This window comes from Anser cygnoides, chromosome 4 (assembly GCF_040182565.1).
Source record: "Anser cygnoides isolate HZ-2024a breed goose chromosome 4, Taihu_goose_T2T_genome, whole genome shotgun sequence".
Classification (NCBI taxonomy): domain Eukaryota; kingdom Metazoa; phylum Chordata; class Aves; order Anseriformes; family Anatidae; genus Anser; species Anser cygnoides.
Window position 1 is genome coordinate 73,477,706 of NC_089876.1, and position 18,848 is coordinate 73,496,553.

The window sequence follows — 18,848 nt, forward strand, 5'->3', positions numbered from 1 at the left end:
TGTATTTTTCAGAGAAATACTACTGCCCTTTTCTCTACCTTACCTGATCGAATACAGGATACAAAGGGAAGGCAGGCAATTATCACAGCAATGACTTATCCTGCATACTGGCCAAAAATGTCAACAGAAACAAATTACTCAGAAAAATGTGAATCTCTACACTTGTGCAGTGTCTCCCCAGGAGAAAAATTGAGGATTCAAATGCACTGGTTATCTTCCTAGCTGTCTATTAAATGACCAAGATGAGAATAATGCAGGAAAGACAAATCCACAGGTTAGTGTTTTAACTACGTGAAACCATCAATGAGAAACACGAGCTGAAAAGAAGCACTGCTGAATGAGTGAAATGGACTAAGGAATTAAAAACATTAACTCAGTTACCCACTCAAGTTTTCTCACAAGCCAGCCCATCCTGTCTGCTTTCTTTGGATCTGAAAATTGGATCTGGAAGACGTTTTCCAGCTAGGGAATGATCTGGGATCCAGATAACAATTGGAGCAATAGACCTCGCGGTGACATGAGGAACAGGCTGCTGGTGGCAGACACAAGGGCTGCAGCAAGCTGCACAGAAGCCACTGCTTCCTGACAAGCCCAGAGGAAGGGAAATAAGACAATACTGGTTCACTAGCACAGGAAGACCTTGACTTAGCCCAGGACCTGCTGCTTCCAACCACAGGACGAGGCAGGAGAACCACTGACAAGGACTAGCTCCTTGGCGAACACTATTTTTGTATCAGTTGCCCATTGCATCACACAGTACGCTCCCACCCTCTTTGCTTTACGGCATCTCCTGGTCCCACGGGCATTCACCTGCATTCACGGCAAAGTTACTTATTGCCATGGCTTGAGCATCGCTTACCTGCTTCTCCGTACCGCACGTCAGGTTCATTCTACCCCCACCAGCCCCTTCGTTCCCCAAATATTTCCTCTCCCCAGGCTGCCCCTCACCACCCCACCCCAGCCCTTCAGCCAGCATGCAAAGAGCAAGCTTGGCCATTGCTCTTACTTGCTGACTCTGTCAGGGTGCTCCCGTGGAGGTCTGCAATAAAACAGAAGAGCAGGGTTGTTAGTAACTGGTTTAGGGCTAGAGGTCCTTGCTTACTGGAGAGGAAAGCAAGGGGGGTCTTGAGACTCCAGAAATGGGCTCAGTAGCTGCACAAGAAACTGTTCCCAGGATGGGGCAGGGCAGAAAATCCTGAATTAATCAGTACACAGAAAAATAAATAAATAAATAAAAATCTTCCTGCCAAAAAACAAGCAAGTGCCCTGGGGCAAATAGCTGGCGTTTAGCTGACAACTAAGCATTGTAATAAAAGAAACTCAAGTGCCTAATTGAGACACGTCTTCAAGTGTCACGAAACCTCTCAAAAATGAATCTTCGCTAATTACCCCAGTGCTCTTGGCTATCAGGCTGCTGAGCAGCAGGGAGAGGCCTTGGTAATGAGGAAGAAAAGGACTTTACAGTGTCTTGTGCGCAGGACTCGTGGTCCCGCTGCTGGCGGCTTCCTCCCTTCACTCCAGAAGATTTTGGTGCAGAATTCCTGCGTTTGTTAGCGTGTCGCTGCTCGCATACATCTAGACCGTAGCATGCTCGGACACTGAGGAGGCTGTGAACGTTTCACGCTTGGAGGCTAGCCACAGACAAGCATCACTCCCGCAGTGACGTTACATTAAATCTCTTCCGCGATCAGTCTGAGGTCAAAGGAAACCGGGCACCTAACACATCCCTGTCTTTGAAATCATGCACCCACATGTAGTGGCAACAAAACACCTTGTCCGAGACAGGCTGCCTCTCACCAGGGGCCAGTGATGGCACTCCGGCTGCTGGCGCGGGCTCTCACCGGGTTACTGGAGCTACCACGGAGGAAAACCCTTGAGGTGCTATATCCTCAGCACTTCCTCCCTATTTTGAGGTGTACTTCACAGCATCTGCCTGGCTTCTTCCAGGATGGATGGCACCAGAAAAAAAAAAACCTTTCCCTGGGTCCATACAGGGCTGGCTTCTCTTGTGGTGTCCGTGAGGAGCGGGGCTCATCTGGCCCTGCCCTGAGAGCTCCTCAGGAGGCCGCGACCCACCACGGCGCTTTCTGTGCTTTGTAGGGGCAGCTCCTGCAAGAGGAGCTGCAGCACAGTTAAATGCATTGTCCTACCACCCTGAGAGCTGTTTTTGGGAACAAGAACAGCTGCTGCTGTTTCCCCTCCTCTCTACAACCAATTAAAAACACGGATCACTTGAGCCGCTGGCGTGCAAACAACCACTTTTGCTAGTGATCTACGTGACAGAGCTTAAACGACGTTTTAATCACAAACGGGCGTGAAAAGCATGTTCGAGCTGAAAAGCCAAGTACTTAAAAGTCAGCAGCAAGAGCTCTTCTTGAACATATTAAATATTAGCAATGCTAAGTACTCTGAGGGTACACAGTTATTTCATACTGGCTTCCCAAAATTCAGAGGAGATGTTTTTCCTAAGCTATTTACCATCTCATCAATCCAGCTGCAAAGCAGCATCACCTCGCTCAGAGAGGATCTCTGTGATGACTCATTAGCTGATGTTTGTGGCATGTTTGGGCAACATTAATGACAAGAGCCTAGGAAAAGCTTTCAGGAAGTTAACAACTCTCCTGTCAAAGAAAGGTGAAAAGCACAGAAAGCAGCAGGACACCCACCTGGTATTAAGGGATCATCCAAATGTGACAGGATTTCTTCTTACCTGAATCCTGCCTTTCTTATTGTGAGTGGGATCCCGTGGAACAAATGCCATGTGAGCACACAACGATGGTTGAACAAGCAAACGTAAAGCCATGTGTGTGCACATTTATGGAGATAGGCAGAAGGCCCTGTCAGTTCTTACAGGTAAGTCATGTCTCTATGAAAGGCCAAGCCTTGCCCTCCCAAGTCTGAGAGGAGCTGAGCTTTTCTAAGAAAATACCCAAGATGTTAACGTAACATTTTCCCTTAACTTTGCTTTTGTAAACAAAGTGAACCATCTTGGCTCAAATTAGAGCAAATAAGCAAACAGAAAAAGTAGGTCAAGCCCAAGGCTGATACCCAATTTCAGCCCAAAGACGTAAGGTTCACCAACATCACATGCAGGTGATGTTAGGCTCTGGGAGGAGGAATGGTCAGGCAACCTCAGGACAGTCAGTACCCACAGGCCACCCAGAGCCCTTGTGCTGTCCTGGCCTGACCTCGGCCCCTTCAGTGCAGGGCGGAGAGGGTCCCAGGTAGAAAACGAGGCAGCAGCTCCTTCCCTCAAGGGCTGGAGAAGCCGCCCAGCTCTTGGTTCTTTTTAAAATCTCTACACATCTACATGCAGTGAAACCACAAACCTCTTTTCCAAAGATATCTCACTGGGGTTCTGCTAGAGTGTGAAAAATCAAATAGCCAGGGAAAGAAGACTACACACCCTTCTCTCTCCCCCCCGGTCTCCAGTAAGCAAGCCAGGTGCCAGCTCACCTCTGCTCAGATTGCTCAGCCCTGCCACCTAAACACTGCTGTGCTCATTGGAGCCGTTCAGCAGCTGCTTTCAGCTTGCATATCCCAAATAATCATCCAGCACCCTTTCTGGTGGTGGGGCCGTGCACTGCTTCTCTAGGGAAAGAGGAGGACAGAAAGGCAGGCAGCCTTTTGCTTGCTAAGGCCTTTATCGTGCTGTTCTGGCTCTCTGCTTGGCCCCTGCCACGTCCCCTGGGGCTGTGAACTGGGGGGCAGATGCTCTGCATAGATAAACCAGGAAGATTTCCAGATCCATCACGAGGATAGAGGTGTACAGCACTGGCTGTACATACAGAAGGCAAGGATAAAGAGCCTGGCGTACGACCAGGTGAGCTGACAATACCTGCCCGAGTCAAGGCAGCGCTGGTGAGGAGCCTGGCAGATGGAGAGAGGCACTGAGAGCTCACCTCTCCCAAACCTCCGCTACCTGAACAGCCGGGACACCCTGCAGCTTGCTGCTTCTGGTTTTGGAGGGCAGCCACGTGGAACTGCGCTCGCTGGCAAAACAGGCGAATAAATTTGGCTGATTACTCAGAGGGGATACCACACGATAAATCACAGCGAAATTAAGAACCTTAAAAAACCCTCCTTGCCCTGACTGTGCTGTAGTTCTACAATTGTGTTAACCGAGGCTTCACTGTATTTTCCGTCTCCCCAATGCTTCAATTTCTGTCTCTCTCTCTGTGAAGAAGCTGAAGGGCAATTTTTACTTAATATCACTATCCAGTGTTCCTATAGTTTGTGCACAGAAAGAGTCATACCCTCCCTGTCTTACTCCTAGCAATTTTTCTTAGGAAGATTCCTCCTGTGAATCAAGTGAGTAGGACTTATAATTTGAGGAGTGCAATAAAGGCGTCAACAGATGCAGCAGGTTGATTCACCTGTCAGCTTATTACAGTAGGTCATTTGATCTCACCAGCCTGCTGGATGGACTTCAGCTCACGCTGCCTTATGGATTCTCGTTGTTTAGGTCAGAGAATAAAAAGCTACGCTACCTGCACTTTCTCAGAGGTATTTAGACTGATCCGTTAAATCTCCAGTTCTTCATCAATTAAACAGAAGGAGAAAAATTAAATATTAGCCAGCAATCCTTTGCGGAGGTGGAGCAGGAGTAGGAGGCGTATTATACATGACAGCCAAAGTTGAAGACGTGTACGTGTCAGTGGCACGCATGCCGGTTGCTCTCTTTGCTAAAAGCAGCCCCTATTCCCTCCGCTAGCCTGGGTGAGCACCACGCAGCCCCTCCTCTGCAGCTGCTGGCTTCAAGCCTCCTTAACACAGCACTGCTGCTCTCTGATGTTTCTCCAAGCTCCTTCCCAGGCTCCCCCCCCCCATACTCCTTTCAGTTGCTCTCCAGCTCTCTGTGGCGCTCCTCCCACACCCTGATCTTTTGATATGGCTGACTGGAAATTTCTCTTCAAAATGTTTCTTTTTTTCTTCCTCTTTTTCTGCAGCAAGAAAGGAGTTTTTCACAAAAATGGCATTTTGTTTTATTTTTATCTTTTAAATGGGTGGTCTCAAAAAAAACCTATTGTTTTGGATTGAGATTAGCCATCTGAATTATTTTGGTTTAGCACACCAAATAGAAACGTTCTGTTCTGGATGAATTTCACATTAATTTATCTTCCCACACAGAAGCTGTGGCTTGGGTGCCTTCAGCTTTTTAGCTCTGTGATCCCCTGTGGGCTGCAGCATGAGCCACACCTCATGTACCAGCCTCTGCTCTGGCGAACAAAAGGTATCCAGACCCTACAGAAGATGAAATTTCTGTGTTGCAAAGAAGGAGTCCAATGGCAGCAAGAGTGTGCATTTCTTCTAGTCTCACTACAGCCTGAAACGACTGGCTTCAGGCTTGCCATGGCTTAAAAATAACTAGGGTGCAGCCTGTGGCTTCCCTTGGCCCTGAGCAATCGCACATGGAACAGGGAGTAAGGGTGTCGTAAAGGTGCACCCATAAGGGATGAGCTACCTAACTCAGCAGGGTGAGCAATGGGATTTCTTGCATATTTAAGCTGCAAGAAAGCAGCAAGGAGCTGGTCCTGTGAGGAGGCAGGGAAGGTGCAAGGATGAGACCCTGGTGAGGGAGGAAATGATTTTGAAATGGCAGTTTTATGGGAACTCAAAGCAGTGGCTGTGCCAAGGACCGAGGCTGAATCCCCCAGGACAGATGGGCCCTTTCTTCCTCAGCCAGGCAATTACAGCCCTGGCACCTTGGGTAGTCCCTGAGCTAAAGAAGATTTATTGGCTTTACAGCAAAGTGAGCTGAGTAAGACGATGACTTTCACAAACAGACCCAAGGAAAAATGTAAACCTTTCAGGGCAAGGTTTAAGCGTAAAGCGTAATTGTACAAATAATGTAACAGGTAATTCAATACGTAGGATCCACGGCCATATATGTATTATGGCTTCATTTTAACCTGGAGAATTTACCTGCGTGAGAGAACCTTTCTTTAAAAGCATTGCAATTTATTGGTTTATTGCAGTGTACCAATGGTAAGGTTTCCACACTGTGCACGTGTCTGCCAAAAGACACACAATGTGACAGGATAGTCAAGTAACTGCAGCTCACAGCGTATGTATTATGGGGCGTAAGCTTATTAAAATAATGAAAGATTCCTCTCTAAATCAGTGGCCATGGCTTAAAAATGAAAACACACCAACTTCCCTAAAATGCTTATTATTATATCTTTCTGCATGCTTTTAAGCATTTCAGTATGTACTGAGCATATGATATTACAACACTTTTATATCCAATCCCACCCTCCATAAGAAGAATCCCATTCATTGTGCTGTTTTACCACAAACAAATATTATTGAGCACTCATAGTTATCTCCTGCAAACATAATCCAGGGTGCTGTAAAGAGTCTTATTCCTCTAGAAATGTTAAACATTAATATTAATAGGGAAATGCAAACAAAGTCAGAGTGCCTATTAGGCTTAAATACGTGTAGCTGATAGTATTGAGTGAAAGCTCAGGGAACTTTAAGAAGACCTAAGTAAATGATTCTTCAAAATCTGGGAAAATTAAGCCTGGTAGACACATAATAAATGATCGCTCTCACGACCCAGCATCTACATTCGCCACAGAGTTGCTTAGTGGTTAAATACACCAAAACACACCCAGGAAAACATTATAGCTAGACAGGCATTGAGAAGGATTGATATCTTTTTGACCTTGCGTGTGACCATGTTGTACTTTGAACAATGCCATTTAATTGGTAATATGCCTTAGCTTGCCCTCTAGATTTATTAACAATTGTAAAAATTATAGCTGTTTTCTCCTTTGCTTTGCAGCCAGAGAATTTATCTCGATGACCTCCTCTGGCAGTCAGTGCTACACAATGACCACATACAGCATATATAAAGATTTCTATTATCTTAATTTATATCCTCCTGTAATGACATTGAGTTTTCTAGCTGAATCTTTTGAAGTTCGCCCATCACTCATCATAACTTCATAGTTGGATGACATGAACACATTGTACCCTGCATGAATAAGGAGATGGCCCCCATCCTAGGACAACAAGCAACAAATGAAGGAGAGATTCAAGATCTTTTGAACAAGTTGCATAGGAAAAACGGAGTGTATATTTTCAAGACTTACCTGAGGTTTCAGAAGCAGAAGTGGTTTTTTGTGGAGAGGTTGTAGGAGACAAAGTCAATCCCTTAGTAGATGGAGCACCCACACTCTCATTTTGTGTTGCTTGCGTTCCACTCACTTGAGCAGCTGGAAATGAGACACACATTTGGGTAAGATACAGCAAGAGAAGTGCTGCCTTAGATCCCTGGCCATTCTGCAGAAAAATGCACTCTCCATCACAGATCTCATGTCAGAAAGCACTATGCCTTCTCGTAACCCCTCGTCAAGCAGCAAGCAATCCCTATGGGGTTGTTACTACTGGCATAGCTGGGGCATCTTTAAAGCACATCCTTCACATCCAACGCAGCCTGTGCCAGAAGACAGATGAGAGCACTGGCCAGGGAGCCCAGACTGACCAGGCAGTCTTGTGCCAATGGCGACATGAGCGGAAGATGGCTTACTGCCACCTCTCTCTTACCTTCATTAAAATAAATAAATTAATTAAAAAAACTTTAGCCGCAACAGTCACATAATGGAATATTCGGGAAAGTTTTAGGTATTGCAATTAAGTGTAGAGTTAATTACTTCATCCTGTGCTGTTAAGGTCTGGGAAATAATATAGCCACGAAAATTAGCATATGAAAAATTGAAGAGCCTTATTGCTGCTCTCGCAGAGTCAATAGAGGATCGAGGCCATCTGCGTCATGAGACTCGCAGTCCAGGGTGAGCCCAGCTGCAGGGCACCATCTGGCCAAGGAAGTGAAGGTGACAGTCGTGGTGCAGGAGAGTTCAAGCGATTTCAGTACAGCAGGTGATTTCTGTGTCCCTCCCCAGACCCCAGCGTAACAACAGGCAAGACAGTGCCTACCAAATAAACCACCGGGGTGCTCAAGATTAACCCTGCGCTGCCTTTCTGATACCAACCTGAGATGCAATTGGGCTGTAAGCCATTTCCAGTGCCTTGTCATATGGATGGCGCACAGCAGGACCAGAACTACTGCACGACTTGTGTTTTTTTTTTTTTCAAACAAGTACAGCGCCACGCATACACAGCACGTGAGTCCTGGGGAATGCTTCATCACACGCCTGCTTCAGAAACTCTGATTACCTCTGGTTTGGCATCCCCAGAGAGTCCTTTACTCAGGGAAAATAAAACCAACACCCAAAGCTCCCTTTCCTAGTACCATACACCTTTAACTCATCCCTTTCCTTCCCCTTTTGTTTAGCAAGTGCAATAGCTTGGAGAGGCAGGCTTCAAAAATCAACGTGCTGAGGGAGAGTGAGCTGAAGCCACAGGAGTCTGGGGGTTCAATGCAAACATGGAAATTGGGGAGGGAAGGAAACTAATGAATTTCATGCAGAACAAGCTTAAATACCTAAAAGTTTTGCTAGGATTCTAGTGAGAAGAGGCATCATTTCTGTCAGCTCCCTTCAGAAACCTCAGCACTGTGCACCTTCAATACGTAAGTCTAATCAGCAGCAGACATGAATGAAAAACACAACTTGTAAACCATTTTTGACCATGGTGTAAAGCAAAGATCTACCAGCGTGAATCGTTTCCACATTCTCATTGAAGAAGTGATGAAACTCTAGCAAGCTTTATCCACTTCTGGTTCTTATTGTGGTGGCTGCAGACTCAAGTTTTAAATGTGGAGTTTTAATCTGAAACCAATTTAAAACAACAACAACAACAACAAAAAAAAAACCAACCAGAACACAAAGAGCCTCCCTCCTTCTTTGACACATGGGCTTGTAAGAGCCACTGTCCTGTGGCTCCCTTATCGTAAGGGCAAGCCGGTAAAAGCTTGCACGGGAGGGTGAGAAGCAAGCCAGAATAGCAGTGACCCTTCCCGTGCAGGGAGGCTGGTACACAAACACGCTCTGCCAGCCATGCAAAGCTCACTGTGCACATGGGAGAGCTGAGGGAGGCAGGCAGCCTCGTGGCCCTGCGGTGCTGCTTTCCCGTGGGGACCAGGCGGGTGCTATCGGCGCTGGCAGCAGCCCAGCCCCGGGTGCTCCTCGCCTGCCTGGGAGCTGCCAGCACAGGCTGTTCCCGGGAGCAGGAGCTGGGAACGCCGCGTCAGGGCATTGAGGGGAGGGATGATGGCGTTTGTGTCTTGTTTGGCTCATTCAGCTTGGGTGAAATTCCTCACGCGGCTCCTGGAAGCACAGGGACGGATACGTCTGTGCCTAGGGCTCATCGTGGAGCTGGTTGCATTTATTCTGGCAGTCTGCAGAACAGGCTCCTGCTGCAGAAGGGCAAAAGCAGACAAGCCTCATGCCCGAAACACAGTACCAACTGTGTACTATCAGTACTGTGTGTATCATGAGCTGATCTCAATAGCTTCTGTGCCAAAAGCCTACGGGGACAGCAGCATCCATATCCAGCTGCCACACGCATACACACACAGCAGGGGCAGCACTGTATTGTGCCAGAAATCAGGAAAGCCCACAACTCACAGCCACACGAGGTTTGGTTTGCTCTTGAGAGGAGGAGAAAGTGCAGCCCTGGCTGTGGTGCCCATGCTCCAGAGGCAGTGGACATGTCCCCACCGACAGGTCCCCGCAGCGACCCACTGCGCTCCGGCACAGCTGGCTGCAGCAAGGGAAAGCACTCACATAACCTCGTAGTGTGTTTGCTGCCAACAGCTGATGATGGATAAAAGGGTGAAGTAAAAATAAAATGGTAAAGATCGTAACATTGCTGTCCAGCAGCGTGGCAGAGCTCCCCAGAGGTGACGCCGCTCTCCTCACGGGTGCTGTGATGAGATAAATGACGGTGCCTTAGTACACACTGGTCAAAGGGATAAGCAACGAGGGGGCTTACTCAAACAAGTTGGAGCTGCTCTGCAGAGCTGCTGCCTGAGCCTCAGCTACTGCCCTGCTTTTGTCCTCCCAGAGCCCTTCCTTTTCTTTAACCAACTGAAATTCGACGCGCATCCTCGCTTGATCTTAGCAGGATTTTCTACTTAACCTATATATAATCCACGAGCATTTCAGCATTTCCCAACAGTACTCTAAATCTTCCTTGCAGCAGGCTGCTGCCTAACAAGCTCTGGCATCATGTGATGCTTCCAACAAGCAGCAGATGTGCAGTGCAGAGAGTGCAGACATCTGCACGTGTGTAAAAGCATCACTCAGCCAGTCAGTGAACCCAGGGTACACCGACCACATTACAACCCTAGCGCAAGGACTTTGTTGGGTGTAAGGCTAAACCTTCCCCTAGAGCTCACATCTTGAACATAAACTCACATGTAAGTCTCTGCCTGAAATCAGCAGCCTGAGAAACTGCTTGCATTAGTGACTGCATTGATGAAAGTGTTGAAAAATTGCAGAGCATGAATACCAAAGGAAACCTTTCCCTCCCTGACGGTCACATCTCTGCAGCCAACTACACTACATGTTTTATAAATACAGAGCACACCTGCAGCATGCAGCAGTGACCTGAGGACAACCAAGCAACATGTTGTTAGCTTATCCCTCCTCGTGAAGCTTCCCTCTCAATTACCAGCAGTTTGATATGAAAGAGAGAAAAAGTCTTTCTTCCATTCATTCCTTTTCTGTCTTTTTAATGTTTCATATTTCATTGCACTGTGATGTATCATCCTCCAGGAGAGTGGCACGAGATAAATCAGAAACACAACAGCCAAAAACCCACTCTTACTTTGTGATTTAATAACTTGAGTGCTGACCTTGCCCAAGACACTTGCTCCACGGCCAGGGAAGGAAGAACACAATCCTGTGTTGCCTTTCATTTCATATTCTCTTTGATAGAGCCAGTGTCCCAGGACATGAAGTCCTGCATGCAGGTGTGACTTGATGTAGTGTGACACCGATTAAAATTCTTGGTTTGGGCCTGGACTGCACAAGTGAGGTCACTTTTTTGACTAAATGTGAGCTGTTGGATTTGACCCCTTCTACTAGAAAACTAAGGAGGCAAGTCTAATTGTTGGCTTCCTATATAATATACCGGGTAAGAGGGCACGGAAAGAAAGAGGGGAGATTGTATTTATGTCCTGCAGAGGAAAAAATACTGAAGACTTAAGAAAAAGAATAAAAGACAAACTCCTTTGCATGACTTCACTGTTTATGGAGCACTGGGGTATTTCTCTGAATCTGCAACAGAAGGTGACAGCCACAGAAATTGCAGCAGGAACAGGAAGCCCTGTCAAATCTCTGCTGTGAGGATGCGATTGTTTGCTGAAGCTTTTAGCCAGGATTGAAGTAGATAAAGTGATGGCCTGCATTACAGAACAACAGAGATGCTTGTTTTTCATTAGAAAACAGGTGCAGTAAAAGGAAAATTTGAAATTTCGTATAGGCACCATCAACTCCTGCCTCAGTTCTCTGAGGCCAACAAAAAAGGGGGGGAAAGCTGACTGCTAAATAATAATACAAAAAAAAACTACACACAATAACAATAACAACAACAACAAGGAGATAGCAGCCAAATTTTACGTTCTACCCATTTTTAATAGCAAAGTCTTGCTAAGATTTCTTTCCAGGGAGAGCAACTTCCCAGTCCTGCTGTGAGGAGTTGCTGTTTTAATCAGTGTCTTTAATTTTCCTGTTTATTTAAGGGGAGTTAGAATCAAGTAGGGCTTGCTTTTAGGTCCATTAACCATTTTTGTTGCAAGCTTTGTAGTTTTTTTAATTATTATTATTTTGGTTAAATGGGGAGTTTTCAAAACAATTCAATCCAAGCAGCTAGAGACTGAAGGCTAACTGCTGGAAAGAGAAGAGGAGAGGAACAGAGAAGAAGCATTGGTGCTCTAGACACGTGTATTTTCATGGTGGCTTATTCCACCCACAGGAAAACCCTTTCTTTCTTACACTACTCAGGGGAGGGTTGCAATTTGGCCTGCTTTGGGATTTTTTGGGGTTCAGAGCAGTGCGTGGGCCAGAGTGGCACCAGGAGGCAACCCCAGGAAGAGAAGCGAAGGTTTAATCAATTGTCACAGGCTTCAGTCTGCTCTAAACATTAGCTAGGAGAACATCACTGTATCACTGACTGCTGAGTTAAATACTTTCTGTAATTATTTTTAATTTTAGCTTGATTCAATTAAATATAAAAAATGGAGTATTTCAAAGCTCTGGTTCAGCAAAAGGCTTGAGCAAACATTTACAGTGTAGTTCACAGACAAAAAAGGGAGATGAAATTTCATTTTTTACTGAGCTCCTTTTGTACGTTATTATATTTCCTTAAATTATTCCAACTACTTGCTAGATGCAGAGGATTTCTTTCTTTTCTCTTTTTTTTTTCCCCTTCCCTAAAACCCTATCTGATGTACTGGCTCAACACACACATCATTCTAAAGATTTATGTAGAAGATTGATGCATGGTAATTAGTAACATCTCGCTGCTTTCAGTATGATGACTCATAATAATACAGAGCATACTTATTTGTAACGCTGAATACATATATATAAAATAAAAAACTAAAGGGCTGTTCTGATCACATAGAATCATTTATTTTTGATGAAATAACTTATTAAAAAAACAGAAGAAAAAACTGCAAACCCTTCCAAGCACATCTCTCCCAAGCACAGGGAGATTCAAATCTTGTGTAATAGTTTCAGATCATCTCCACTACAAATTAAAGGTATAATATTCTGCTTGTAAGATTCTGGGGAAAGATTCATTAAGATATGTAATCCGTGGGCAGGATGAAGAGCTCTACCTCTCCAAAGATCCAAACCCATTACACAAGCTACTTGTTTGTGTTTTTTTTTTTTTTTTAAATAATCACTCCACACTGTTTTACAGAAATGTAGCATATGACGAATCAGAAATGGCTCTGTGAAACTATCACTTACTGCTTGTTGTGTTGTCATCCTCATTTCTTGCTGTAGGGACCACTTCTGCAGGCAGCTGCGTTGTTGTACCTTTTGTTGTTTTCTGTGTAGCTGTAGTTGGAGGAGGCGTGGAGCCTACTAAAGGAAGGACATTCAAAATAGTTCCTCAGTTTTATACATACACATGCACAAACACACAAAACATACATCCTGCCTTGCCTGCAGTCTAGTTTTAAATACTGATTTTAAATTGAAGAACAACGGGGACAGGGCTCCCTTCTCTCTAATGAAAACCCCCCTGAACCTAAACCTGCAATAGCGCAGTTACGAGACCTGGCTTGGAGCTTCCTGGTCCCTGATGGCTCTCGAGGCTTCGAGAAAGTGACTACGTGTAAATGAGTCCCCAGGCCAAGAGGCACTGCTGCTCAGTCCCTTGATTGACCTCTGGAACAGCCTCAGCAATTAGCACAAAGAAATTGTCACTCACCACCAGTTGTGACAGACACAGTCGTATCTTTGACTGTAGTGGTCGTTGACACTGAGGACTGCAGTGCTGTCACTCGTGAAGTGGACGTGGTCACAGCTTCCACCACTGCAAGAGAAGCATTTTTATTGATTCATTTTATCACATTTAAATAAGCATCGCATGCCTCTAGCTGCCAACTCCCACAAAGGCAGTCAATTTGCCCCTTTGGGGTCTGGCCCTCAGAGACCTTTCTTGCCCGTGAGTGTTTCGGGAGGGCTCAGAGCACACTTGGTTTGTATCAGAGGGAGGGTTTGGCCTGTGCCCACACAGTCAGCAGCGGTGCCCACCAGCCAACCCCTGTGGGAAGGCACACGGAGGTGCCCTCACAGTGGGCTTCTGATGCTTTTCTCATAGGCATAAATAGCAGTACTGCTTTCTCCTCTGTGGCAAAAAGCTGTAAGAGAAATTTCAGTGAAACATCTGAAGAGCTCATTCACCGAGAGGTGTCGGGCATTTATTAAATGTTTTTAGAACAGGCATAAACATCAGGGTTTTAGAAACATGAAAGAACTACAGCACAATTTGAAAAGGACTAATTCATGTCATGAACATAACATTCACAACTCCTCTGGCTGCACCTTATTCGCTTCCATTACTAGCGCTTTAAGTGTACTCATCTTTATTATATCAGTACTCTCAGCTCCAAAACAAATTATTTAGTATGTTTAGTTAGCAAGAAACATAGTCCCATTCCAAGTTTTCTTCCTCATGTGCATCACTTTAAATGCAGCAATCTTTGACAGTTGAACTTACAAAAGAGTTGGTATTTAGCACACATGAATGCAATGTAGTCAGTAGTGAACTTTCATAACTACAGAGCTACAGAGAAAAGAGAATTTAACACGGTAGTTTAAAATGTTAAGCCAGGCTTCACCTTCTGAACCAGATTTTTCTCTGTTAATTCATAGCTTTAGGACTTTACGGTTGATCTAGTTAAAAAAAATCACGAGAGTCAGTCTTTTGAAACTGAGAGCACTGGTTCCACCTCCTCGCCCCATAACGTCAACCTCAACATTAATAGTCTCAAGAAGTTACCGATAACTTTTTCTGGAAGTGACAGCTTTATGCACATATATTATCTTTTGACCGAGGCCCAACACAGACACACTGTCTAGTTCTTTACTCTTAAAGTCCATGTCCTCTTAAGTCTACACCCATCAAATTGAATACTCCCTGGTACCATATCCCAAACTGATGCTATTTCCCAAATTATTCTGACAACTTTTTGAACTATGAATATTTAACTCATTTGCTAATGTCTGATCATGTTTTAACCACTCCCCAAGCATACAGACTCACAGAATTTAAGCCTTTTTTATCTGAAAAAAAAAAAAAATACAGCCTGCCCCAGTTAACCCCCTCCTCACTAAGATTCCTCAATCCTTTCTTCTTCTCAACAGACTTATGTAAGACCCCCATGGAAATACACTGCTCTGCAATCACCATAGAGGAAACAATCTGCCTGATTTGTCCCAGCAGTTGGAAAAGATGAAAGCTAGAGAGGCAATAGGACCTTCAGAACACCAGATAACAGAGAATTTGGACTCTTACCAGATTTTAATGTTGATACATGAGCATTGACGGTACTGTGTGGAATTTCAGCTTCTGAAAAAAAAACAAAAAAAGAAACATTAGTTTAGTCATCATCTGGATCTATTTAGTATTACACAGGCATACAAGGCAGAGAGCAGCATGGGACTTCATTGAAAATCAAGTTCAGAAGCTTGTTAACAGAAACAACCCAGTCACACAACTCTGCTTGCAACCTGTACAAGTTGTATCCTCAGACTCTTAGCTTTGCCCTCACTGATCCAATGGAAAGCATCTACTATGGCCTCCCTCCTTGGGCCACAGGTTGCTTTTTTAACAAGTGTTAGCTTCTCTTAACACTGGTGCGGAGAATACCGGAGCAATTGAAGGTTTTTGATCTCCTCTTCTTCTTGAGTACCGCCATAGTTGCTCCGAGTCTTCAGGGTGGAGGGTTAACTAAAATAACTAGTTGCAGACGTGAGCACCCAGTCTCTTGTCCTAGGGCAGGAGAATTGCTGCTGTAAGCAATTAAATGTAGTTAGTGGTTCCCTGGCTAATGCAAACACTTCAGGAGGGGTCTTCGGCATGAAAGTGATCCCTGTATGTGAGGGTAAGAGGAGAATTCACAGAACATGGTTCAGGAAGCACCAGGTTGAGCAATGATTGATTTTCTACATTGCCCTCAGGGCAGTGCTCCAGCTCCAGGGATTTTATTGCAATAAGTGATGGCAGTTTGAAATATCCTAGGTCAAGTTAACAGATGAAATATTATATTATTATATATTATAAATATATTATAAAATATTATATTATAAAACAGACAAAAATCATCATAACAAAAGCAAAACAATTTCTAGATCTCCTGGCTGTGCAGAAAAAATATAACAGCATCAACTGCTACACGACAGATCGACTCAACTAGAGTTTTGGTTTCAGATAAGACTTTCAGTCTTCTTTCTGGGGTGTCCATATCCTTCTACTAAAAAAAAAATAAAGCTAAGGGGGTGATGAAAGGAGTGAAAAAGCCTACAATGAGTCAAAAAGAGCTGCACTTCACAAGCATTGCACACCACTATGAGGCCTGGAAGGGCTACACGTGGGGAGGAAAAGCACAGCTCTGCAGCTGAGCGGAGAAGGAAGAGCGGCACAGACTTATCCCCCGGTGCTGTCAGGTTTGGAGCGTGACATTAGGAAGCCGTAACATCGCCACACTGAGTCAGGATGGCATGTCAGTGTTCTTGTGCAGCTCCACTCACGGTAATATCTGCTGGTGCTCCCTGTTTTTTGGCTGCGGGGCAGAACAGTCAGCTTCGTTCCATTTGCTCAGTGCGCTGCGCCACGGTTAACATTTCACGAGCTCCATCCAAGGCCTGCCAGAGTCACAGATCTAACACGGGGAAAAAAATTACAGAATGCACTCGCTAGCTCTGCAGGCACATTTTAAGGTCAAGGCAGATGAGCCCCTGCATTTTCACTTCAAGCAGCATATGGTGCCATCAGCCCTTTCGGCACCTACGTGCTTCTGGTGGGTCTCAGCTGGGATGTTGTCTCTTCCCAGTGAGCCTCCTCTCGTGGGTGTCTCTTCTAGGCATGCTGCTGCCTTCATGATGTCGCATCGCACCACATGCTGGCCCAGTTTGGTCAGGGCACATCTTTGTCCCTTCGTGGGCTTCATCTCCGAAAGGGTGCCCTACCCACCTCCGCTCCAGCCTCGTTACCTCCAGCAGTCTCAGCACAAAACTCCTACCCCTTCTCACCAAAAGCCACATTAAATTTTGTCACCGTGCCACCAAAGGGGTCCAACACAATGGAGTCACACACGGCTACCAAGACCTTGCCCATCAGTCCCCTGTAGGACTGCCCCAGCTCTGCTCTCCCGTGCACACGAATGCAGTCAGGCTGGGCTAAGCCCCTCGCACAGGGCATCTAAAACACTCTTCTTTCCTGCTGTTTAGGTACCCAGCCAGAATAACAGTTCATAACCCACAGCTGAAATACTTTGAAGACAAATCTTACCCAAACAGACCTAAAAGCGGCCTTGCTTGGGGAGCCTCCCTAAACATTGAACATTTTTCCATCTCTCCATTCTCATAAGATCTGGTGACAAAGCTCGTGTAATTCCCCGTGCCACAAGGCCACAGCACTAAGACAGAATGTTTTTTCAACAGTGCCTACATTTCATATGGTTTGTTATAACATCTCCCAGCAACTACAGTGTCTGTAACACCAGCTAAATGCACTGGTTGCCCAATTAGCTCGTTCCCTAAGTCGACAAAACTTTGTAGAGAGCCCATTGTAACACTTTCATTATTCATCCTTTAAAGGTGTTCCAGTTAATAACCATGTTGATGGGCTGGGATTTCCTCAAAACTAAAAAAAATAAAAATGAGAAATTAAGTCAGTTTTGTTATGAATCACCAGTTGCTGATTTTATCACAGTCTAGAGATAAACTAAGATAAATTGGATTAGCAGAGTAGAATAAAGTGGAGTTTTATGAATTAATTGTTGCCTTAAAGTGTACTTAATTATCCATCATTTTAAGAACAAGTTGAAAGCAGCATGCAAAAATGCTTAAAACTAGCCAAGATTTTGGGAGAATTGTTTGATTAAAAGCACCGATACAGCTGGTGGCTTATTATGCTCTTATTTGCAATGTTAAGTTGTGACTAAAGAGGGATGGGGGGGATAGAAGAAGGAGATTAAAAGAGATTGAGAACAAAACTCTGACCTACTATAAGCTGTTGCCAGATGAAAAAAAGAGGAGAGAGAGAGAAAGATTTGTTTTTTCTGTTCATGTCAGATTGACTGCTGTATAAGATGAAGGACAACCAACCAAAGCTACAACTGCACTGTTTTGGGCAAATTTAGATGCAGTGATTCCTTTGATATGGAGAAAGCCACTCTGCTGTGGGAGTAACCAAAATCTACTTGGCAGCAGTTCCTTCACACAACCCTCTCCTATTTGCCATCCTCCCTGGCAGCGAGCTCAGCCAAAAGAGCGTGGGTGACCTGTGATGTAGCATCCCTGCGCCTGGAGAACACGCGTGGAGCCGGGAGGTGCTAAGGCATGACATTGGGCTGAATAAAGGAGGGTGGTGGTGGCGCTGCCAGGTGGGAGAGCCACAAAGAAAAGGAAAAACACGTCTAAAAGTAGATAGAGTGAGAAGTCAGAAGGGCAAGAAAGATAACAGGATGGGAAGAAGATGAGAGGTCTAGGCAGGAAGGTCCAGAGACAGTGAGACAATAAGGGTAGCAGGGCAAGATATGAATGAATGAAGAAGAGCTGATAAGCATTTGACCCCTGACCATGAGGCCAAAATGAAAAAAGACAAAATGTAAGTTATTTTTCTTTTCCTTTCAGGTTCACAGGATGTGCCTTTATTGTCTTCTCTGGCTTGGATTTAAATGGTTCGTTTGTTCTAAAATTAAAACAGTAGTAAATTCAATTGTATCTGGTCTTTAGGCATGATTTTAGAACGATCCAAGTAAAACACTAAATGAACTTTCTTTAAAAATTCCACTGGAATCCCTGAGTTCAGCCAGAACTGACCGACAGCCACAGTTGTCCTAAAAATGCAAGTTTTTGATGTAGGCTTCGATCTCCAAGGTCTGAGCCTGGAGCTCTCATCATCTCTTCCCTCTCTCTGTCTCATTATTTTAAACTTTACACTGGGAAGACTAAGATAAGAGGGTTTTGACCTTGTGTTAATTAGGTGCCTGCTACTGCTATAATCAAGACAGGAAAAAAAAAGGCAGAAAGGACTGCATGATATTTCATCAGCAGTTCTGTTTATGCGTTACAGACTAGCACAAAGCACTAAGTGAGTTTAAAACACCACATACAACAGCTAATACAGAAGTGAATGCCAAAAAAAAGTAAAATGTAAACATCTTTAGAGATAAATGGATTATTCAAAAT

General features: G+C 44.8%; 1 protein-coding gene across 8 annotated transcripts in view; it reads right to left on the reverse strand.

Annotated features, from left to right (window-relative positions):
• EMCN (endomucin) overlaps positions 1-18,848 on the reverse strand; it is a 69,275-nt gene that overhangs the window by 18,736 nt on the left and 31,691 nt on the right. For 7 of the 8 annotated variants that reach the window (XR_007164212.2, XM_048066425.2, XM_013199922.3 and 4 more), the window contains 5 exons: positions 14,950-15,003; positions 13,360-13,464; positions 12,894-13,010; positions 7,101-7,223; positions 1,007-1,039 (listed from right to left, as the gene is read on the reverse strand). Coding sequence is in view for 7 of the 8 variants with exons in the window: in XM_048066425.2 (XP_047922382.2) it covers positions 1,007-1,039; positions 7,101-7,223; positions 12,894-13,010; positions 13,360-13,464; positions 14,950-15,003 (432 nt within the window). In the remaining variant the exon portion in view is untranslated. The remainder of the gene's footprint in view (positions 1-1,006; positions 1,040-7,100; positions 7,224-12,893; positions 13,011-13,359; positions 13,465-14,949; positions 15,004-18,848) is intronic. The other variant, XM_013199921.3, reaches the window with a different exon arrangement.